The following is a 25,126-nucleotide window of genomic DNA, read 5'->3' as shown; positions in this document are numbered from 1 at the left end:
AATGATTCATAATTTTTTTTTATACATATCGACAAGGACAAAAAGTGGAGAGAAAAAGCAGGATTTAAATAACTTTTGCTGCGGACCACTAGTTAATGCTGCATACCGAACATGTCAGCTCTAAGCATTGTAGTTGACATACAACTTGCATGAATTTCTCCGATGAACTAAAAACTTTCAATAAAGACCATCAGAAAACTATTGAATATTGTTTCCAATCATTTATAAATAACACTTAAATGAAATTCAAAGTTTTTTTTTTTTTCAATTTTCAAAACACTGAGGGAGAAATATAGAAAAAAAATCTGAAATCAATTTCTAAAAACTGAATAGAATTTTCCCAATTTTTTTTCATAATTTTTAATTTCAATTCAATATATCATGCATGGTACATAGCAGAGGCAATTGTAGATGAACAGCTGTCTGTCTGCTAGCTGATATAAGTCAGATGCTGTTGTGTCCTGGCTCTGGTGAAGAATGTTTAAACAACATTTATGTACAGGAAAATATACTTATTTTGGGCCAGGGGAAACAGTCTTTATACGGCTGTAAAATAAAGGTGAAAATTTCACTGAAATTATGAGTAAGTACTTACTTGCTCATATAGAAAAAGATGTATCCACTTCTTTCACGTTTTGTTTTCACCTCTTGTTCAGTGATCTTTGTAACATGAGAGTCATCAAAACTATACCACGATCTCTTCTTCATGTCATACACATCACTCAGGTAATGACCTATATGATAGACATATGAAAAGTCTTACTAGCTCAGGGGAAATCATTGATAACTTAAGAAAATAATGAGTAATTTTTTGTTCTTTGTTTTTACACCAATTTTAAAGGAACTTCATCGAGGTCAAAAGCTTAAAATAATAAAATTTGAATTTTTTACGTAGATCAACTGGCATGTTTCAAACAAAAAGGATATTTTAAGGATAATTTAAAAACATACTCAGAAATAAACTGAAATCAAATTTTATTTTGATTCTTAGTCTTATTTGAGCTTAAAGCGTTGAAATGTTTTTCAACTTTAGGTCATTTTTCATAATCAAAATAATTATTCTAGAAAAGCAGAGAGAATGGATGATCTGAAATTTTGCACATAATGTATTGGTGTAGATCTGCATCAAATAGAACTTTAATTGTGTAAAAAATAATTTCCTGTTCCATCATGTCAAAAAACCTCAGTGGAGTCCCTTTAAGACTAGTCATATACCGGAGGCCAGTCCACCTCACCAGCTTTCAAGGATAACTAACCAGAAATTTTGGCCGCATCAAGACAAAACCAACATAATGGGTTTGCGACCAGCATGGATCCAGACCAGCCTGTGCATCCTCGCAGTCTGATCTGGATCCATGTTGTTTGCTATCAGTTACTCTAATTGTTATAGAGTTGGTAAGCGAACAGCATGGATCCTGATCAGACTGCGCAGATAAGCAGGCTGGTCTGGATCCATGCTGGTCTCAAACCCATTATGTTGGTTTTGTCGTGACATGGCTCAATTTTCTGTTCAAGTGACAACTTCTTATTCCACATGATTTCTGAATCTGTGGCGAGAGACCAACGACCATTTTACACCCAATTTTTAAGATGGATTATCACATATAAAAGTCGCCTGGGCCCAGTTGTTAAAATTTCACAAATAAGACGTTTCTTTGTTTTCAGCTATGCAGGTGTAACTCCACAGAATGTTTATAAAGAAAGATAGCTTTGTTGCTTCTTATATACAAATGTTCAGTATGATACATATATCTGGTAAATAATTATGCACCAGTATAACTTTGACAATTTATTCTGTTATCTTTTTTATTAAGTAAAATTAATTTACAATACATTTTAATTTCTAAAGTAACTTATTTTCATAAAAAAAATATTTTTGACTAAAATTATTTCAATATTGTTTAGTGTTACATTTCAATACATGTTAAAATGAATTAGATGTATGTGTCTGGAAGAATGTTTACGTACCCGACTATATAATAAAGATATACAAGTCTGAGTGGCGGCATGGCCGCGTGATTAACACATCGGACTAGTTATCTAATGATTGCTAGCTGCTTAACTTCAAACCAAATCAAGGGAAAGTTGTTGTTTCCTTGAGCAAGAAACTTTTCATTGATTGCTCAGTATTGGCTGGTTCCACAAAGATTCGAAAGTGTCTCAATAAGCTTTATATACATTTATATACATTATGAATTCTTTATAAACCAAGATATATCTTACCTGTTGCAGAGGACAGGCCCATGTGGTTGACAATACTGACTAGTTTGTAGGAATAAGGCAAATCTCCTTTCTGGAATTACACAACAATTTACAACTACTAACAGAATCAATTATAATAAAAAAAATACCCTTTTAAAGTTTCTTTTCTGGTAAACAAATTTATTATCTAATCTTATTTAACTGGCGTGAACTAGATTGCATTTAATTCAGTCTGACGCAAGTGATTCGGTGAAATTTGGAAAACCTGTCAATACAGAACAGTATATTTTACTTTTATCAATGCTTATCAGTAGCACAAAAGCCTGTGTTATAATGCAGGAATGATTCACAAAGGACAAAATACATTTTGCATATGAAATTGTAAATCATTGCAGGCATATATAGCATTTCAAATACATCGAGACTTTTAACCTATACACATAACTATCCATATTATTATGCTTACCTCATTAACAATATCTGGTATTTCTATATTTTCCTCAATGTATGCGTCTACTTCGTCTGTAGATTTTTCTGTAACATCCATGGCAAATTCGGAAGGATCAGATAATTTGGGTTTCTCTGTTAAAGGCACTTTGTTTTCCTTGTCTTCAGCCATCAGCAACCAGGAATCTATGAAAAGCATAATGTATCACATATATACTTCTGACCCTACTGCACTTTTTGTACTGGTTTTATACTGCTTAGGATTTTTAATAATCAGTTGTAAATTTTGCATATTTTAATGTAAAAAAAATTAGTAAAATTTGTTTGATTAACTAGGGGACACAACTAAAGCTGGACTATAAATAACACTGTAATTTACAGTCCACTCCAGCTTTAATTGTGTCCCCTAGTAAATCAAACGCCAATTACTTCCTGTCATGGCCGCTCTATTTACAGTGCAGGATTTTAAATTGATTTTGGGCTTGTGGGTTATTTAATTCAGCGAGGTTTACATGTCAAAGATATGTGTGTGAATTTTAGTTTATTTATACTCATCACCAGTTGCCAATGTCACAGTTATGATATGAATTTGAGATTTTGCAAACAATTTGAAGACAGATAAAACAACAAAAGAGCGGATAAACGCTTACCTGGGCATTTTTTTTACATCTTTGGCGCTCATAAATGTCCTAATAACAATTGTTTATTGTACTTGACTATCAAATTGAGCAAGCGTTATAGCATGCTATAAATCTAGGTCTACTTAAAAAAATTTGGGAGCCAAGGTCTTTGAGCGCTATACTGAGATTAGCGTTATAATGGAAGGCAAGTTATCGAGGCTACAGTGTACTTATTTTACTGCACTCGGCTACAGAATCAGTCTTATGCTTAAGTATAAAACTTTGCCAAACACATATGTATAAAACATAAAATGCTGCTGTAATTGCCATATCACTCACATTAGGTAAAGTTTTATGCTTGGCCATGACGTCGATTCCAGGATAAAAGGCATCTGCAGTCTGATTGTGTACTGAATAACTTCATTTATTATGTTTAGAGAAACATTTGGATTAAAAGAATCTTGCTCCCCTGGCCGGGCAAGTTTAATCACCATTTTACTTGTCCAACCCAAACTTTCACTCGCAAATTTATCTGAGCAGGCCAGTGGATATATTAAAGCCTGGAGCCTACTTAAAACTTTAACACAACAAAGATTGTTAACTATAACAGAGACTCACCATCTTCCTCCTCAGCCTCAAACACAAATTCATCAACATCAACATTTGCAGGCAACTCTTTCTGCTCATTATCTCCCTTGCTTGTTAACTGACAGTCCCTATGTAAATCATAGCCCTGCTCTCCAACTTTTCTATCCTCATTACAATCATCATTAGCACCAATAACAATTATGTCATTTTTGTCGTCAAACTTTTCCGATATAGTCCGATTTAATCCATCATCGGCATGGACACCATTTGATCTCATGTATTTGTTGCATTCGTCCTCGGCTAAAGCCTCAATGTCATGGAGTTCATACACTTTACCTGGGAACTTCACTTTTACCTTGCATTTGTCACTTTCAAACTCCAGGTCATCGGGAATTTCTTCCGTACACAAAAGGTCATTACTATTAACTGACTCATCGTCACTGAGCTGATGGGACAGATTATTGAGCCTATTTCCCCAGTTACTAGCACGCCTCTGTGCCGAATTTCCTTGGTTATTTTCACTACCGATATTCGAACAATGTTGATTACAATCATTATTATTATCACTATCATCAGCGTCACACTTATTATTATCATTCTCAACCTCATCACCACTTACACTTGAATTTATTTCAATATAATCATGTTCAAACATGGACTTAGACAATTTTTCTTTATTTCTGGTACTTTCTGTCAAGGGTTTCTTCGATTTTGATTCACATTTTGTATCAAAGTCACTTTCTGATTTGTGTCTGCGTCTTTCGTAAGTTTTGTGAGTTTTGACAGACAATCGGTCTCTTTTACATTGTTCATCATCTTCAGGGCCAATGTCAAAACTTTCTGTGTATGAATGATCATCTTTGTGTACATCTTTGTTTCTTGTGTACATGTGATCACCGTTTTCTGTGATGTCATCAGTATGTGTGTTGTTACCATGACTATATGGATCAGAATCCATGAGACTTTGTTCTATTGCAAGCTGTATCATCTCGTCTTCTGTCATTTGATTTACATTTTTAACTTTTGAGACATCTGTAAGTAAAATAAATATATTATTTTACAATGTTCAAGTCGTAAATGCTTGTGCAACTAACAGATCTCTGAACTTTATGATCTTTGCAAAACAAAAAACAAATTAACAGTAAAGATATAAAATCTGCATAAATAGCAGAATTAATATGAAAGTGACCCAATAAAAATCTTTATCTAAGTATAATTTCAGCCATATGAAAGCATCTTAGTTAGATTAGCAAGAAACACGCAAGCCACTATTGTCTTTCTTGAGCACCGGAGTAGATCCACCGACATTCCATAAGCTAGCCGGATAGCTTTCTCACATCAAAGAATGCAAATTTTCTACGAGTAATCAACAAATACATCATAAAATAATTTACGAGTACATTTCCGTATCAATAAACTATTTTTTAATGTGAAATTGGCAAAGGCTACTGAATTAATGCAGCACAAAATTTAAATTATCTAGTACGGAAAACTTGAGGTAGTCTTAGTTTAGTTTTCTTAGACTGATACATTATTCTCAAATTATGTGAAAAACAAGCTGAATTCCATTCAAATTAAAAATTGCCCAAAACTGCAGATTTTGAGAAATTTATTTTACAATACAAAATTAAGAAATATTTAAAAATTTGTGATTTTTTTTTTAGAGATTTAAAAAAAGAACGGTCAATTAATACTGATTGTTTTTTTCTTTTTGTTACCTGATTTACGTTCCTGACGACTAAGTTCTAAAACTCTCTCAAAATTGGTCGTAGAGTCTTCCCCGTAGTCTCGACACATCTGTTTGATAAAAATATTGTCAGTATATAACTACAATATTATATGACAAAACCAACATAGTGCGTTTGCGACCAGTATGGATCCAGACCAGCCTGCGTATCCACGCAGTCTGATCAGGATCCATGCTGTTCGCTTACAAAGTCTATAACGAGTAGAGAAACTGACAGCAAACAGCATGGATCCTGATCAGACTGCGTGGATGCGCAGGCTGGTCTGGATCCATGCTGGTCGCAAACCCATTAAGTTGGTTTTGTCATGACGCGGCTCATAACTACAATATTATATATATATATATATACCGTTAATGTGTAGCTTTGATGTCATCATCAAAACAAAATTGCATACGATTTTGCTGTACACCAACAGCAGAACTGTTGGTGTTCTTTTTAACGTTGGAATTAAAACAAGAACAGTACAGGAATTTTTCAAGATCACAAAACTAAAACTAGCTGGATAGCTTCTTCACATGAAATAAGCCAAAGTCACTGTCTAGATTCAAACGTACAGTGGTCAGGAGCAAGTGGATTTAAGTAAACACCCTTAACCACTCAACCCTTAAATTGGTAACAAGATATAGTAGCTCATTTTTCTCTCTAAAAGAAAACAGACTGTTATATATCAGCTCTATCTCATGCTGTTTTTTCTCAGGTTTGACAGGGTTTTCATTATCAACAGATTTGCTAGCCATATCACCTGTTAAAATGCTTTGTATTTTCAGTCTGTAGATAAAAATATTCCCCTTGACCCTTAGCTAAATAGATGTTATCCAGAACTCGGCAAATGTTGGTTTTTCCCCAGCTAATCAGTAAACTAGAAATGTGTCATCATGCCACGGATGCCCCCGCATGCAGCCAAAATTTCAGATGGTGCATTAATTATTTTTTTCATTTTAAGTTTAAAGCCCTTAAAACTTTTCAATGTTAACACAAACCATTTTCATAAAATGTTCAAGGCATTGAAACTATTCAGTCTAAACCTTTTAAAAATAGCATATTGCATATTTGTAGCCAAAATAATGGCTAAAAGTAAGAGTGCTGAAACTGAAAGTTCAAAATTTTTCCAACATTCAGGAAAGATAAGTTTGTCTTAAATCATTGAACTACAACCAAATTCAAACTTAAACTGCTTATTCCTAAGATGTATCTATATTATTTTCAAAGTGAAAGGGACATAACTCTGCCAAAAAATCATCAAACCATGATCAACTTCCAACTTGACCTGCCCATTCCTTTGACATATCCATATGTCAAATTTAAGTTGAATATGTAACACTGTTGGGTAGATAATGAAAAGAAACTGTAAATTTCATATTATTTTCAAAGTAAAAGGGGCATTACTCTGCCAAAAATCATTGAACCATGACCAAACTCAAACTTGGCCCGGGCATTCCAAAAATATATCCATATGTCAAATTTGAGTTGAATGTGTTGTACTGTTGGGGAGATAATAAACAGAAACTGAAAATTTCATATTATTTTCAAAGTGAAAGGGGCATAACTCTGCCAAAAATCATTGAACCATGACCAAATTCGAACTTGGCCCGGGCATTCCAAAAACATATCCATATGTCAAATTTGAGTTGAATGTGTTGTACCATTGGGGAGATAATGAACGGAAACTGAAAATTTCATATTATTTTCAAAGTGAAAGGGGCATAACTCTGCCAAAAATCATTGAACCATGACTAACTTCGAACTTAACCTTCGCATTCCTTTGACGCATCCATATGTCAAGTTTGAGTTGAATGTGTTGTACGTTTTGGGAGATAATGAACGGAAACTGAAAATTTTATATTATTTTCAAAGTAAAAGGGGCATAACTCTGCCAAAAATCATCGAACCATGACCAAATTCGAACTTGACCTGTATTTTCTCATGACATATCCATATGTCAAATTTGAGTTGAATGTGTGCAACCGTTCTTAAGATAATGAACGGAAACTGATGATGACGGAATGACAGAATGACGGAAGGACGGAAGGACGGAATGACGGAACAGGGTAACACTATATGCCCCGGCCATTACATGGCGGGGGCATAATAAAAACAAACTTTTACCCTTATAGCTTCGAGAGGCAGTACCCATCACAATAGATAAGTCAACCTGTAGCACTTTTTTTTTACGAAGCTATAACTGTTTTAACAGGGTTCATACAGACCATCCAGGACAAAATTCAAGGACTTTTCAAGGACTTTTTCAAGTATTCCAAGGACTAAAATATGTGACACACTAAAAGACAAATATGTGTAAAAGGGCGACAATGTATGAAATTAGTGTTTTACATGCAAATACCTGTTGAAGTACTATCAAATTTATGAAGTTTTTTCTAAGAGTGCAAGATTTTGCAGTAGTTGCTTCAGAGGGTGGGAGTGGTATTGTCAGATTATTGTTATTGTCATCTTTATTCAAGATAGTACTTGCACCTAAACTGAAGAAGCTAGTTATATCCTGATTACATTCTCTCACTGTTGTGAATTGTTTGTGTTTCTCACTTTAATGTGCGATTTTATAGCACTTTCACCCATTCCTAAAATGTCTATAATCTTATCACAAGCGCTACACATCGCCTTTCTTTAATCACTCTTGAATTCTTTAATGAAAGGGTATTTTTCTACTTACTTTGGCGAGAAATTACACTTCTTCATTTTTTTGATGAATAACCCAAACCGGTCCGTGAAATTTACACGTCATGAATATTTCAATCATGTATAAAAGCCGATACCCATTCTGTACCGTTTCACTATCTCGTTACGAAGTCGTTTTTTTTAAAATTGATGTATATTTGAGTTTTGTTTTTTGGCTGCTGTTTTACTCATTTTAGTCGTTTTGTGGTACTTAACCCTTTCGCTGCCAGAGGGTTATTGTTTTATTGTTCACCTATTTGCCAGTGGGTTTTCTAAGAAATTACTATATTATTAATTAATATAATTATTATTATTTGTTATTAGTATTATAATAATTATATATGTTTCCAAATCTGTTAGTATAATAATAATTATTGTCGATGGTATAATTTTCTTTATATTTATTATCATTTTTATTATTATTATTATTAATTTATTATTATTACTATAATTTTTAAAGAAACGGCTAAAGCCGTCCATATGGCAAATACGCCGAAAACAACAGGGACGGCTTAAGCTGTCCCTATGGCAGTGAAAGGGTTAATGAAGAATTCGTGGATTATTGAACAAAATTCTCAAGTTTCCTGTAAAATTCAAGGAGTTTTCAAGGACTTTTTCCCTGGACAAAATTCAAGAAGTTTTCAAGGACTAACCACCAAATTCAAGGACTTTTCATGGCCTGTGCGAACCCTGTTTAATTTGTTTGTACCTACGAATTAGCTAGGAAAAGCCAAAATATTCTTAGTTCTGAAGGTTAGTCTATAAATTGTTTTCACTGGCACATCTGTTGCCTCAGATTAAAATGAAAATCCTTATATGGCAGTAGAAGATGTGTGTAACTTTTGTGAACATTATTATTCTAACCTGATCTTTTTCCTCTTGTTCTTTTAGACTCATTTCAATGGCTCGACTAAGTTCCTGATCCTCCTCGTCCTCTAATGTTAGAACATGGTCTCCTTCTTCTTTCTGATTATAATAAATAACAGTCTTTGTTTGTTTGTTTCATTTAACACCTTTTCCCAACAGTATTTCAGTCATATAGGCGGGTAGTTTCCTAACCATCGTTCCTGGAGAGTTACTAGAGTACCTTCCTCCGTGCTAAACTACCAAAGCATCTCCCGAGGATCGAACCCACGCCAGAGAGGTAACTGGATTAAAAGTCATCGACTCTTAACCGCTCGACCACGGAGGCGGTAATAACAGTCTTATTATTAGTCTTGATCTCAGGCTGTTTAAATTGGGCCACAATAACAAAAGAATTAAAGTAACTCCACTGAGGTAATTTTGTTAGTTTTATTAGGTTTTACGTCACACCGACACAGTATAGGTCATATTGCGATGTTCCAGCTTTACTGGTGGAGGAACACCTCAGGTGCCCTTCTGTGCATTATTACAGGCTTGAACAGGCACCTGACTAGAACCACCAACGCTCTGTAACCTAGCTGGATAGCTTGGTCGCATGAAAGATTCCAAAGACCCCTGTCGGGATTCAAACCCACAGCGGTGAGGGGCAAGTGGTTTAAAGTCAACGACCTTAACCACTCTGTCACGGACGCCCCTCTACTGAGGTCCAAAAGCCTAAAAACATAAGATTTGAATTTCTTCTAACACTTGAACACTTAAAACATTGGCTAGCTGGTTAGACTTTTAATTGGCAAACTGTTCTATACAGAGATTCTCATTATTTAATATGGTTGGGTTTTACATCACACCAACAAAGTACACTGGAGCCGCGATATAGCGCTCATGTTGGGGTCCATGATCTCAAGACAGCGTTGTAACAACTAACTTTTTATAACGCTCATTTTGTAATTATAGCAAAAATATCGTATTACCCCACCCACCGCCGAAACATATAACGCTTGTTAGTGGAAATGATTGTTTACTTACCTTCCAATGGATATCAGTCCAAGCTTTTTTATATATTATTATTTATTATTTTGTAAAGCATTACTGAATATCTTCAATATAAACATGAAATTTATGAATTAAAAATATAAACCATGAATGAATGTTTGTAAATTTCCAGTAAAACAGCGGTGTTAGCATGAGTTATGTGTGGTCATGAAAATTGATACCTAGTGGATGGGACTAAATTAATCGTCTTTCCTGCTGTCTCTTGTGAAAAAATCAGTCATCCACAACAACTTTTTTTGCAGATAGATCAAAAGTGCATGCGTTTTAAAATTAATTGTACGCTTGGGTGATTTACTTAACTCGTCGGTGTTTGCATGTCTTAGCTAACAGTTTGATACCTGACTGATCAACAGTTCAAAATGAACAAAAGAGCGGATTAACGCTTACCTGTGTATGACTTCACACCTTTTTATCATGAGTGACGTAATTATGACTGTTTATTGCACTCGACTGACACATTGAACAAGCGTTATAGTGGATAAGGTGCGGTATTGATATACATGAAAAAAAAATATAATTGGCGAAAAATACGATTTTTTTTTGGGAGCCAAGGCATATGAGCGTTCTACTGAGATTAGCGCTATACCGAACAGCGCTATATCGTGGCTCCAGTGTATACTGGTCGGAGACCATCAACCGGACACTTTTGGAACATTTTTCCGTACAGATTTCATAATTTTTAACCTAGAGACCAAAATATTTGACACAGTTCAGCTAGGTTCTTCTCCTAACTAATAAACTAGTTTGTTTATTTCTGATTGTATTGACACTTATATCTGAGGCTTGACAAGGAGGGTATCAAAATTACCTAAACAAGATATGTTTGTAAAACATGTATGCCCCCTATCAGCAGCCAATTAGTCATGTGATAAGGTTATTATGACTTCTGACCCAGTGATCAAACAATTAATAAGGGTTATCAAGTATCTACTGGTCATGACCTTAACCTTTGACCCCTTGACCCAAAACTCAATAGGGGTCATCTGCTGGTCACGACCAATCATCATACAAAGTTTGAAGTTCCTAGGCCTCAGCGTTTTTAGTTAATTGATCGGAAACCGTTTTAACATACAAGGTCAATGTGACCTTGACCTTTGACCCCTTGACCCCTAAATCAATAGGTCATCTGCTGGTCATGACCAATCACCATACCATGTTTGAAGTTCCTAGGCCAAAGGGTTCTTAAGTTATTGATTTGAAAGCATTTTTACCTACAAGGTCAAAGTGACCTTGCCCTTTGATCCTTAACCCCAATATCAATAGGGGTCATCTACTGGTCATGACCAATAATGATACCAAGTTTGAAGTTCCTAGGCCTAAGGGTTCTTTAGTTATTGATCGGAAACCGTTTTTACCTAAGAGGTCAATGTGACCTTGACCTTTGACCCCTTGACCCCAAAATCAATAGGGGTCATCTACTGATCATGACCAATCACCATATCAAGTTTGAAGTCCCTAGGCCTAAGGGTTCTTTCGTTATTGATCGGAAACGGTTTTTACCTACAAAGTCAATTTGACCTGGACCTTTGACCCCTTAACCCCAAAATCAATAGGGGTCATCTGCTGGTCATGACCAATCACCATACCAAGTTTGAAGTTCCTAGGCCTAAGGGTTCTTTCGTTATTGATCGGAAATGGTTTTTACCTACAAGGTCAATGTGACCTTGACCTTTGACCCCTTAACCCCAAAATCAATAGGGGTCATCTGCTGGTCATGACCAATCACCATACCAAGTTTGAAGTTCCTAGGCCTAAGGGTTCTTTTGTTATTGATCAGAAACCGTTTTTACCCAAGAGGTCAATGTGACCTTGACCTTTGACCCCTTGACCCTAAAATCAATAGGGGTCATCTACTGATCATGACCAATCACCATACCAAGTTTGAAGTTCCTAGGCCTTAAAGTTCTTTAGTTATTGATCGGAAACCGTTATTGCTTACAAGGTCAATGTGACCTTGACCTTTGACCCCTTGACCCCAAAATCAATAGGGGTCATCTACTGATCATGACCAATCACCATACCAAGTTTGAAGTTCCTAGGCCTTAAAGTTCTTTAGTTATTGATCGGAAACCGTTTTTGCTTACAAGGTCAATGTGACCTTGACCTTTGACCCCTTGACCCCAAAATCAATATGGATCATCTACTGATCATGACCAATCACCATATCAAGTTTGAAGTTCCTAGGCCTTAAGGTTCTTTAGTTATTGATCGGAAACCGTTTTTACCTAAGAGGTCAATGTGACCTTGACCTTTGACCCCTTGACCCCAAAATCAATAGGGATCATCTACTGATCATGACCAATCACCATATCAAGTTTGAAGTTCCTAGGCCTTAAGGTTCTTTAGTTATTGATCGGAAACCGTTTTTGCTTACAAGGTCAATGTGACCTTGACCTTTGACCCCTTGAACCCAAAATCAATAGGGATCATCTACTGATCATGACCAATTACCATATCAAGTTTGAAGTTCCTAGGCCTTAAGGTTCTTTAGTTATTGATCGGAAACGGTTTTTGCTTACAAGGTCATTGTGACCTTGACCTTTGACCCCTTGACCCCAAAATCAATAGGGGTCATCTACTGGTCATGACCAATCACCATACCAAGTTTGAAGTTCCTAGGCCTAAGGGTTCTTTAGTTATCACTCGGAAACCATTTGGTCTACGGACCGACGGACCGACAAGTGCAAAGCAATATACCCCCTTTTCTTCGAAATGGGGGCATAATTATCTACACTACAGTACCATGTGTCCGGACAGATATGTACATGATGTGATTCAATTCAGATAAAAGACTGGGTGTTTTGATTTTTGATTTGTAACATGATATACAATATGTCAGCAACAAATGCTGAGGTTTTGGATATTCTATTATTCACTCTGCAAATGATTATAGCTGGTATATGAGGTCAGGCATTGCTTTCTTGACCCCCTAATTTCAACGTTAACATTCTTGAAATAGACATTAAAATATTACCATTTACGAATAGGTTGAAACAAATTCATTTACTTAATTTTAAAAGAAACATGCACTTATTGTTGATAAAAAAGTGACTGACAACCACTGAACAAAGAAAATACTAAATTAAGCATTTTCGGGGCCGTCCGGGTTTAGTGGTTGGCCGGTTTTGGTGGTCCCCAACCAGTAGGTCATATAGTGACAATTCAGCCTTGCTGGTGGAGGAACACCTTGGGGTGGCTCTAAGTACATTATTTCGGGCACAACAAATGGGCATCTGAGTAGAACCACTGACGTTCTGTAAGCTAGCTGGATGGTTTTCTCATATGTTGAATCTGGCGACGCTTGCACAGCTTAAGCCTACATCAGTGACAGGCAAGTGGTTTGAAGTTAAATGACTTTAACCATTCAATCACAGATACCCCTATTTTCATAATTGTTATTATTGTCATTTGCACCAGATAAAAATGCAGCAATATGTTACTATCCGTAACTTACACAAGTTTAGACTGGAAAAATAAATTCTCACCTTTTCTTTAGTTTCTGTAAACTGGGACCCATTCTCTTTTGATTTGTTAAATAAATCAGTTGAGGTAGATTTGCTCTTAAACTGATATCTGGAAAAAAACAAAACATTTGAGCTGTGCAATGACATAACAAAACTTAATGGGTTTGCAAATAGCATGGATCCAGAACATCCGCGCAGTCTGATCAGGATCCATGCTGTTCGCTATCAGTTTCTCTACTTGTTATATGGTTTGTAAGCAAACAGCATGGATCTTGATCAGCTGTGCGGATGTGCAGGCCGGTCTGGATCCATGCTGGTCGTAAACCCATTATGTTGGTTTTGTCGTGACGTGGCTAGTTTAACATTTACAACAGGTTACACTTGAATATATCCCTTTTTTTGCCCTCCACCAATCATGATACCACCCAGTTATCAGAGAGCCTTTGTTGCTAAGTGGTTGCTATGTTTTCATCACTTGCCTTTCAATGTAGTTGGTTCAAATGCTGGTTTCAAACAGACATTCGATTAAAAAATTATAGCACTTTTTAGCTGCATTTTTCAATTTTTATAGCACTTTTATCACTTGTTACCAATGATCAGTTTAAATGATGAAAGTTAAAACATTTACAGAGATCTGCCAAGAATTTGAAAGTACTGGGCCCTGGGCCCACTTGGTCTGAAAATGATGGGCCATTTTTACCCAAGTATGGGCCTTGGGAAAATAAGTAAACATTTACCAAAATAACTGTTAAAAAGTTTGTAGATAATTGAATTGCCCCCGTAATAAAACTTAAATCATATTTTATGACAAGTGGTTCACTTATAATTCAGTACTTTACCAATAATAAAAAATTATGCCTACATGGTAACTTTCTAACTAATATTAATTGCAGGCAAAAATGAAAATATTTTTTAAATGGCTGCTCAAAAATTTGATATGCAAATTTATTCACATAATTGCTGGTTCTTACTTGTAATGTCTTATATTGTGCATTATCCATTTAATTGTTCCTACTTTGCACCAAATATCCCTAACCACTGTATATTGACGAATTTTATTGCCCCTTGTATGCCTCTGTGTAGACAGCATACATCAAAGACATTTGCCGACAGACCTTTTGATGATGAAAAAAGTCATGCACAATGTTTCTCTGATTGGTTAATCACCCTGTCAAACATTCTGACGACGAAATAGACATCTTTTTATTACACTTCATCAGCCAAAACTTGCGTGAACTTGAGTGACCTTAGGGTTGATCAAGTTGAACACCTGTCAGATTATACTGTAACTTACAGCATTTCTTAAAATAGCAACACTTTTTTCAGTTACCGATAATCATTTTAAATATTAAGTAGTTGTTTAATTTGTTTGTTTGTTTTATTGGATTAAATTTACGGTAGTAGAAATGAGTATCTGTGTGGGAAAGGGATTATAAGAAGAAATGCGGTAAGTAGATAACATGGACAAAAGCTATAGGGGAATGGATAAACTCAAGAATATGCGTAATTACAGGAGCATGGGTAACATGTTGCTGTTGGTACCAGTTTTGACTGGATGACTAAATAACCCAGCAGACAGTTTTGTTTTCTTATAAGTCTGGCACCGATTTTAGATGCGCCCATGGCCCTTTGCTGCCGATTTTCCTGCGCCATTCTCATTTTTTTAGCGCCAATGGCGCAAAATCGCGTCCTCGGCAGATCTCTGCATTTAAGTATTTGAATCCTGTTTTTCCTTTTAATAACAAATAATACATCATTTTTTACAATAATTATGGCTAGAAGTGTTACCTAGAGTAAAATATTTTTTCATTTAATTTTGATACTAAATGGGCACGTTTGTTAAGAACTATTAACTCTTTATTAAGCACCTTTTATTTTCAAGCATGATTTCAGACAAATTCAAGCATTATTCAAGTACTTTTTATGAGTAACCAAATTCAAAGATATTTTCGCTTAAGGGTCCATTTTTTTAAAAAGCACTTTTTAAGAAAGGGACAAAAATTTAAGCATTTCTTAAGACTGCAAAAGTTCTGGAATCCTACCGTTGTGAAAAAGAACATAAACAAAACAAGCAAACGCTCCAGGATATGAAAAAAGGTCATTAGTACTACTACAATATCTGCTTTTTTATGTGCTGTCTTTTTTCTCATAAAATTTTTTACTATAACCACCTTCTTTTTTGTGTGTGTTTCAGTTTAAGACATTACTTGTTTTTTTTCCCCAAGCATTTCAGCCATCAACTAGAATTGTGGCCATAGGACATAGATGCCCAAACATTCCACTGGTTTGTCAGTCTATTAAAGGACAAAGTGATATAGCATGACAAACAAGGAAGAGCAAATCTATATGTCCCCCCACCACTCCTCTACATAAATTGGTCATAAAAAAGGAAAGAAAATGGTACTTGCTAAGCACAATTGGTAGGTATCCCTCAATGTGGCTAATCTTAGAAAGTACCAACTGTACCTGTTATGAATCATAGACATGTAGACACAGGATTGCGCAATTTTCATCACATAAAAAAATGTCAATTTAAAAAACTATGTACAAAGCTTACCCTGAATACTCCAATTTTCTTCTACTGGGAAGTTCTTCCTTTGAATCGTCCAACACACTTCCATTTATCTTGTTATTACTGCAATATAAGTATATCATTACTTCTTCATCACCAAGGATACTGCTATACAAATGAGCTGTGTCACGACAAAACCAACATAATGGGTTTGCGACCAGCATGGATCCAGACCAGCGTAGTCTGATCAGGTATCATGCTGTTCGCTATCAGTTTCACTACTTGTAATAGGGTTTGTAAGCAAACAGCTTGGATCATGATCAGATGGAGGGGATGCGCAGGCTGGTCTGGATCCATGCTGGTCGCAAACCCATTATGTTGGTTTTGTCATGGCGCGGCTCAAATAAGGGTTAAATTACAGCTCAGACATAATAACAAAGATCTATTTCATCTTATATTCAACTTACAATAGATGTTTTGACAGTTTCATGCCAAATAGCTAAAGTCTAACTCTTTGGGTTTTTTTAAAAGAAGATATTTTAAGCTTTTCTCTGTTGGTTGTCATGGCAACCAGAGTTCTGCATGAAATTAAATTCTTTGAACAATTTTCAAAGGTGACCACCAAAGGAACATTCCTGTGAAGATTAGATGAAATTGGCTTAGTGGTTTATGAGGAGATGTCAATTAAAGTAAAAGTTTACGGACGGATGCCGTACGAAAAGCAATCACAAAAGCTCACCCTGTTTCTTTGTGACAGTTGAGCTAAAAACTAACCTTTGAGAGATGTCCATCAATGTGTGAGGGAAGGCAGGTTGTGTTTCCTCTGTACAGTGATTCTGCATGGTAAGGAACATAGGAACAGACACATTCTGTCCCATCTTGGTATGTTTTGAAAACACCTGATTATAACTGTAGCGCTTTAGATGTAGAATAAACACCCTGAAATTATAATAAACACAAGTGTTGCATGGATCATCATAACTGTACTGATTGCCAATATGCAAAAGAAGCTATTTATGGTTAAAAAGAATCTATTTGGTAACACACCACCAAAATTAACAAGCATTTGATAGTATTGCGGGCAATACAGTAGTCCCCTACCGGTCCCTCAAAAAGTTCTTTAATTGTCATACACTCCTGTGTATTGCCATTTATAATGAATTTGAGGATGAAGTCTGTATTTGAAAATATCAACCACAAAACATAATAAAATAAGTTTGTCTATATCACAGTAATGTGTTAAGTTTCCATGCTTAGTAAGGAAATTATGTTTATACAACCTTGTCATATTATTACGATGTGGGATTTTAAAGTAAATCCTATAAGGAATGAAGAAGTTGGAGTGAAAATACCAGTTTCTCGAAAAAAATCTAAGTTAAAGGGGGACATAATCCTGGAAATAGTCTTGCTAGAGTATTTAACCTTCTCAAAAATGTCGAGTGATAATAAGAAACATATATATGAAGTTTGAAGTAGATACATTAGGAAATAAAGAAGTTATTTAAAAAAGACAACATTTTTTCCCCTAAAAAATCTAAGTTCAAGGGAGGTAATACTGATATTTTTTTGTGCTAGAGTTATAAACCTTGTCACATATGATGTGGTTGATGACCAGAAACTTATATTTAAAGTTTGAAGTAAACACCTTAAGAAATAAAGAACATATAGTGAAAAAGCTGAAAAATTTAAATCAGAAATCTTGAAATTCAGGCTATTTGTTGCCATAGCAACCAGAATTTTCAACATAGGAAGAAAAGAAAAAGATGTGCATAATCTCAAGACTGCCATCTACCCATATTTCAAGTTTCATAAAAATATTTTCAGTACTTTTTGAGTTATCACTGGATCCAGTTTATGTGTTAAATTTGCCATATTTTCAGACTATTTGTTAATATTTAAAAAAATCTAAGTTAAAGGGGGACATAATTCTGGAAATAGTCTTGCTAGAGTATTTAACCTTCTCAAAAATGTCGAGTGATAATAAGAAACATATATATGAAGTTTGAAGTAGATACATTAGGAAATAAAGAAGTTATTTAAAAAAGACAACATTTTTTCCCCTAAAAAATCTAAGTTCAAGGAGGTAATACTGATATTTTTTGTGCTAGAGTTATAAACCTTGTCACATATGATGTGGTTGATGACAAGAAACTTATATTTAAAGTTTGAAGTAAACACCTTAAGAAATAAAGAACATATAGTGAAAAAGCTGAAAAATTTAAATCAGAAATCTTGAAATTCAGGCTATTTGTTGCCATAGCAACCAGAATTTTCAACATAGGAAGAAAAGAAAAAGATGTGCATAATCTCCAGACTGCCATCTACCCATATTTCAAGTTTCATAAAAATATTTTCAGTACTTTTTGAGTTATCACTGGATCCAGTTTATGTGTTAAATTTGCCATATTTTCAGACTATTTGTTGCCATAGCAACCAGAATTTTCAACATAGGAAGAAAAAAAAAAGACGTGCATAATCTCCATACTGCCATCTATCCATATATCAAGTTTCATAAAAATATTTTCAGTACTTTTTGCGTTATCGCGGGATCCAGTTTTGTGGACGGACGGACTGACGGACTGACAGACAGACAGACAGACGGACAGACAGACGGACAGACAGACAGACGGACGGAGGGTAAACCTAAAGTCCCCTCCGGTTAAACCGGTAGGGGACTAAAAATCTTATGAAAAACAAAGATTTCTCCTTTCCAGTCTGGTTTTCGGTCACAACAACACAGTAAAGCTTTTCTTTGTTTTCGGTTTTACGTCACATCGAAAACAGTATAGGTAATATGGCGAATTTCCAGCTTTACTGGTAAAGGAAGATCCTAGTTTTCATTCCAAGTATTTTTTCAGGCACAACTGGGCACATGAGTAGAACTACCAATATTCCATAAGTTGGCTGGATAGCTTCCTCACAAGAAAGAATCTGAAGTCCCTGTCTGGATTCAAACCAACAGTGGCTTGAGGCAAGTGGTCTTAACAACTTAGCCACGGACAAAATCAACAAATATTATAACATTTATAAAGCTAGCAACCAGAAATTTACAGAAATTTGTTCTGAGAAAATTAAACGTACTGACATGTATAATTTCCATATTGCAATATTTTCATAAACCTAGTTTAAAGAACTTTTTGTATAATCCTTAGAAGAGCCACTGCATCCCGATCTTACAAGCTTTGCACTTTTGATCAGCATTATAAATTATAAATACCAGTAATTGATACATACAGACTAATCATAAACTGATATAATTAGATTTTAATGATAAAGATAAAGACTGCAAACTCTATATAAAATGAATTAGACAAGGCTGTATTAATGGCCATTACTCTATAGTTATTGGTCCCATATAAAAATACGAGCAATGTGAACTAAAATATATGTCAACATTTTGCCATGGCACACATTTTTCTTTACTACATGCACCTGCAGATTAACAAGAACAGATATATCACACACACCCTTAAAAAGAAGGGTTATAAGAACATCAAGAATATCTGTTCACACTGACCTTGGTAGACGAGTGATTTGATGAGTGACATCAGACTTCCCGTGACCACATTTTTCACAAGTGTACTCTATCTGTTCACTTTTGAAGAATAAACTTAAGGCATCTTGGAGTGATCTGGGCGTCATTAAATCTCTGAAATAATTTGTAAGTTATATTACCACACGTTAATAGTTCATACAAATTTATTTAAGTTTGATTGTGTCCGAAGCTATCAGCTTATTGAAACACTCTCTAATCTGTTCTAGGAACCAACCAGTACTTAGCAAGAAGTGTAGTCATTTGCTCACGGAACCCTGACAGGGATTGAACCCATGCAGCCAACAATCCTTACATTACTAGACCAACATGTTAAACACTCAGCCATGTCACCACAGGTAAATAACACACCAATTCAAGCCACTGATAAATTCATCAATTAATTTTTCATGATTAAACAACTTTCCCAGGTCATTTTCATGATGCTCAATTAAAGACTCAGTAAAGTTTATTTATTACAGACATAGTTTATAAGATCACATGCATGTGCCAGATATCCTGACTTAAAATTAAATTGAAATAATTTATAACTGTAAGAAAGATCTAAGAATTTCAAATATAAATTGTTCAGAAATCTACAAACTCGTGTGACAATTTTTTTTTTTTCAATCAAAACAGCATAACCATAATGTGAATGGGAACAGATGGACAGAAATTAAAAATAAATTTATCCTGCCCATCTGTTACCCATCTTCTGCAAAATCTGTGTAATAAGACTCATCCAGCCTTAAAGTTGGGTTTAATTTTTTTTTTCAAAGTGTCAAAAACAGTATAACCATCATCTCAGTGGAAATAGATGGACAGAAAAATACACAACTGTGAAAAATTATAATGCCCATCTGCAACCCTGATTCTGCTGAATTTTTGTAATGAGCTCGCCCAGACTTAAATCTGGAACTGTCCATTGTGACTGTTAGGGATTTTTGTTTCATTTTCAAGACTTCAAGGGTGTGCACATAACATAACATATGATAGACATACTTTCTCTTTGGCACATCCAGAGATATGTCATGAAACTGTTCGGTTTTTGTCACTTCCTCTCCACACCTACAAATATAGAAATGCAAAATGGATCTTTAAATCAATCATATTAATTAGCTCTATATTCTTTAAAGCAGATTGGTCCACAATTACAGTGAAAGCAGTTTAAAAAATATCAGAAAATCTGAAAACACTAAATTTAGTATTATTTCAATTGGATTTATATAGATATAGAGAGCTTTCAAGTACAAAAATCCAATGTCCAAAAACTTGTACTCATGCAATGAGCACATTTTCCTATTAATATAAACAATAGAAAGCTTATTATTTGGATATTATTATAAACAAACATGCCATAATTGACATAAATCTTCTCCGGGACAAACACCTTATTTCCGGGATTTTCACGGACATCCGGGACGTTATGGCATGTATGTTATAAAATATCTACTGACAAACGAAAATGTTCATAAGAGTTCTGCTGCTTACTGTAAACAGGTTAATGTATGTAGGACTTCAAATTCAAAGTTGACAGTGATTGGATTATTGCCATTGAAAGGTTGGACAGCCTCTGCCTTGTTCTCAGCTCCGCCTTCATTCTCCTTATTTGGTGTGGGCGTTCCCCTAGATGCTTTTATCACCTCCTCTTTCAGCTGATCAAGCACCTGCCCTAGAAACTCATGGGCATCCTATTTACAAGTAAAAGAACATTTAAATATAGGTATATATAACGGTAGTAATGAAAGGGTAATTATGGACAAGATGCATTGAATGTATACAAAGTACATGAAAAAAAGCTGTTTTTTAATGATACAAGGGGCAGTAACAGTTTTTAATTGATACAAAGGGAAGTAACTCACATGCTGTCCATAACCGGAGAACCTTTTGGCTGTGGTCGATATTGCACTTTTAACACGTCTTAATGCCTCTCTTCGTGAAATATCACTGGCATTCAACTGTCTTTTCACAAATAATAATTTGACTAGAGCACTGAAAAATATATATAAATTACCAGAATATAATCAAAATGAAATTTCTAACATTCACTCAGAAAGCCTAGATGAAAGTTCAATATGTAGTCTTTATAGAATAACATAAGATTTATATGGGCCACTTCATGACAAAACCAACATAATGCGTTTGAGACCAGCATGGATCAAGACCAGCCTGCACATCCGCCCAGTCTGATCAGGATCCATGCAGTCCGCTTACAAACTCCATATCAAGTGATGTAGAGAAACTGACAGCAAACAGCATGGATCCTGATCAGACAACGCGGATGCGCAGGCTGGTCTGGATCCATGCTGGTTGCAAATGCATTATGTTGGTTTTGTCATGGCGCGGCTCATTTATTATGATAACAGTTCCTATAATAATCATTTATTACAATCATTGTAAAATTTTTTACATGCACTTGCGTCTGTCAGAAACATTCACAACAGCAAGTGGCTGTAAACAGACAAGATATAGATATATTTATACATCAAAGTTCAATTTACTGAGAAGTGGAAACAAGATCAAATCTAAGAACAGAGGTATATTGATCTTGAACTTCCATGATAAATGTTTTCATCAAAGTACCCTTGAAAGTTTATCTACCATTTAAAGATTACCTGTCTTGTTTATTATTTGTCTATGTTATTTACGTGTATGACAGTCTTTGCTATCATTTTTTATGTGTATGTGTGTTTGTAAATAGCCACCAAATACAAATGTACTGCTGATCGTCAATAAATTAAAAATTGAAACTTGATAAAAATACTCACTAATATAGTGAATGTTGCTGAAGTGTTTTCACAAACTTTTTGCTGGACATTAGATCCGTTGAGAATGTCTCGAGACAAAACAACGACTGGAGGATGGCATTCATGTAACATGTATTACCTAAGTTGGAGAACCTGAAATAAATATTAATATTATCATTTCGAAGAAAGTAAAAATGAAAACAATCGCAATATTAAAATGTTTTATTTCTTTGTCAGCATGCTGTTTGATCATTTGACTTTAACCTTTATTGAGTGGAATAGAAAGAAGAGCTTTTGAAAATAGAATTGATCAATCGAACAGACTGGATGAGCTCTTCTAATATTTGTAGCTCTTCCATTTTCCAAATCAAACGAGCAACAAGTGATCATCCTTTAGCACCAGTGTTAAATCCATGCGGTCTGACCAGGCTCTATAATATTGGTAGCTCAATTTTTGTATTTTAATATTGGATAACCCTTAAAATTTTTAAATACATTTGTTCAAAGCTGTGTAAATCCATAACACTAATACAGCAGGGAAAGTGTTAAAATTCAACACAAAAATGATTTAACTAAACATGTTCTGTATCAATTTTTTATTGCAATAAAGTTCAAAGGAAGTTGAATTAAACTTTTGTTACCACTTTAAAGGTTAAGTCCCCAATAGCTTTTATAAATTTAAAGTCCATCCTCTGATAAGCGTGGGTATAGATTACTTGGCTCAGTAGTCTAAATTGTTGTTACTTTAGTAGGTAAGCAGGACGCTGGGAGGTTGTACGTTCAAATCCCAATGGGATCTTTTTCTGATGCATTTGCATCTTTTGTATTACAATGTAATACCATAATCACAAGATAAGTTACCCATGCATTTAACAACCTTTAGACTTTGTATGAATCTATATTTATCAGTGACACCTTCATACATTTTGCATCTTTGTATAACCACATATACCAGAAGAAATGAGCCGTGTCACGACAAAGCAAACATAATGAGTTTGCGACCAGCATGGATCCAGACCAGCCTGTGCATCAGCTCAGTCTGATCAGGATCCATGCTGTTCGCTTACAAACTCTATAACAAGAAGAGAAACTGATTGCGAACAGCATGGATCCTGATCAGACTGCGTGTAAGCACAGTCTGGTCTGGATACATGCTGGTCAAAACCCACTATGTTGGTTTTGTCGTGGCGCGGCTCATTTGTTTTTATACCTACCCTTGTAAAGCCTGTTGCTGGTTGGTATCGGTGGGTTGTGTGGGCTTCATTTTCATACTGTATGATATACTACTGTCCAAAAGTCTGGCCCTCTTTATAGGAGTTGGGTCTGGCATGAGACCTGGCGCTCGTTTGCTAACAAAATCATAATCATACAGTCGTTTAATGATAATGAAAAATACAGTTCGTCATTAATAATTCAAAAACACTAAAACAAGAGACAGGACTTTGTTACAAAACCATTTTTTTTGCCTATATAACAATGCGTGAAAGAAAAAACAACTGACCATAATTGTGCTAAAGAATTATAAAGTCACAAAACCACATAACGTGCATCACAATATCTTTTGGCGACAATACTTGCACTTCAGTTCAAATCCATTTTGAAATATAGACTTGTGCACAGAAGATAATGTTAATGCCAGATCACCTTGCCACCCATTTGACGACATACACCAATCTAATAATAAGTATTTTCAGTGTTTTTTTTGGTCGAAATATTCAGCGATATTCGGCCCCTTTCCCCACCTCTCGGAATATATATTTTTCCCCATGAAATTGCGAAAATTCCCCACCGTCAAAAAATATACCCAAACAAGAAACAGAAAGAAGACACACAAACCATAAGTAAAATATGCCAATTTATTTTGATTCACAAAGCAAATTCATGAACTCAATCATTATTATCAGGGATGTTTACTTTACGCTTGCTTTGCGACATAGGGCGTTCGTTTTACCGCGGCTGTAAGACAATACGGTAGCGCGACAATCGGTTATTGAGTTTGTTATTTACCGTTGGCTTTAATGAAATAATACATGCAAATATTTATAATTAAACACTCGCCTACTTGGTAAGTATAAAATAAACAGAATATTATAAAATGAAAGAAAAATACGCTATCAAAAAGAGATTACAGTAACAAGATGAAAATCCTCAAGTTACTGAACTGCCGATGTGTCGAATTGTCGCTGTATCTTTACGGCTTTTACGACTATCGCATTTACTGCAAAAATGTCACACAACAGTCGATCGAAAGATAATAAATAAAAAATGTTCCTCGAAGAACAAACGTATTGATGTTCTTTTTAAACAGCAGGCACTTTCTGTGCTAAGTTCAAAGGAAAAATATCAAAAACCAGACCAATGCAAGCTCGATTATGCGATATTTTTTTCTCAGCGTATTTTATTTAGTAATAATAGTTAATACATGATATAAATATTTCCAATCAATTCACTAAATAACTTGTCTGCCAGTGCAAAGAAATGATAAATTATGATTATAGAAACTGCGATTATGTATGCAAAATTTCATAACAAATAAATCTGTGTGAATAATGGCTAATGATATGCTGGTGGAGTTAACATTTGTTGTTATTGAAAAAAAATCTGAAAAATATAAGAAACAAAAAATATCAATAGCATTACTTCAATTTTGAAAACACAGTAAGCGAAGAAAGTGTT

The 25,126-nt window shown here is 35.0% G+C and overlaps 1 protein-coding gene across 2 annotated transcripts in view; it reads right to left on the bottom strand.

Annotated features, from left to right (window-relative positions):
* LOC132716818 (ubiquitin carboxyl-terminal hydrolase 37-like) overlaps positions 1 to 25,126 on the bottom strand; it is a 37,317-nt gene that overhangs the window by 473 nt on the left and 11,718 nt on the right. The window contains exons 7-21 of one of the 2 annotated variants that reach the window (XM_060700153.1): positions 23,665 to 23,799; positions 22,472 to 22,603; positions 21,566 to 21,695; positions 21,195 to 21,394; positions 20,706 to 20,771; positions 19,689 to 19,820; positions 16,946 to 17,110; positions 16,217 to 16,294; positions 13,681 to 13,768; positions 9,143 to 9,244; positions 5,576 to 5,654; positions 3,888 to 4,889; positions 2,669 to 2,835; positions 2,224 to 2,293; positions 596 to 734 (exon numbers count right to left, since the gene is read on the bottom strand). In XM_060700153.1, coding sequence (XP_060556136.1) covers positions 596 to 734; positions 2,224 to 2,293; positions 2,669 to 2,835; positions 3,888 to 4,889; positions 5,576 to 5,654; positions 9,143 to 9,244; positions 13,681 to 13,768; positions 16,217 to 16,294; positions 16,946 to 17,110; positions 19,689 to 19,820; positions 20,706 to 20,771; positions 21,195 to 21,394; positions 21,566 to 21,695; positions 22,472 to 22,603; positions 23,665 to 23,799 — 2,685 coding nt within the window. The remainder of the gene's footprint in view (positions 1 to 595; positions 735 to 2,223; positions 2,294 to 2,668; positions 2,836 to 3,887; positions 4,890 to 5,575; positions 5,655 to 9,142; positions 9,245 to 13,680; positions 13,769 to 16,216; positions 16,295 to 16,945; positions 17,111 to 19,688; positions 19,821 to 20,705; positions 20,772 to 21,194; positions 21,395 to 21,565; positions 21,696 to 22,471; positions 22,604 to 23,664; positions 23,800 to 25,126) is intronic. The other variant, XM_060700154.1, reaches the window with a different exon arrangement.

The sequence above is a fragment of the Ruditapes philippinarum genome, unplaced genomic scaffold, assembly GCF_026571515.1.
Source record: "Ruditapes philippinarum isolate M1 unplaced genomic scaffold, ASM2657151v2 ctg638_1_1_1_1, whole genome shotgun sequence".
In the NCBI taxonomy this organism is placed as follows: Eukaryota; Metazoa; Mollusca; class Bivalvia; order Venerida; family Veneridae; genus Ruditapes; species Ruditapes philippinarum.
The sequence above is the reverse complement of the archived record's forward strand: the minus strand, read 5'-3'. Positions and strand labels throughout refer to the sequence as shown.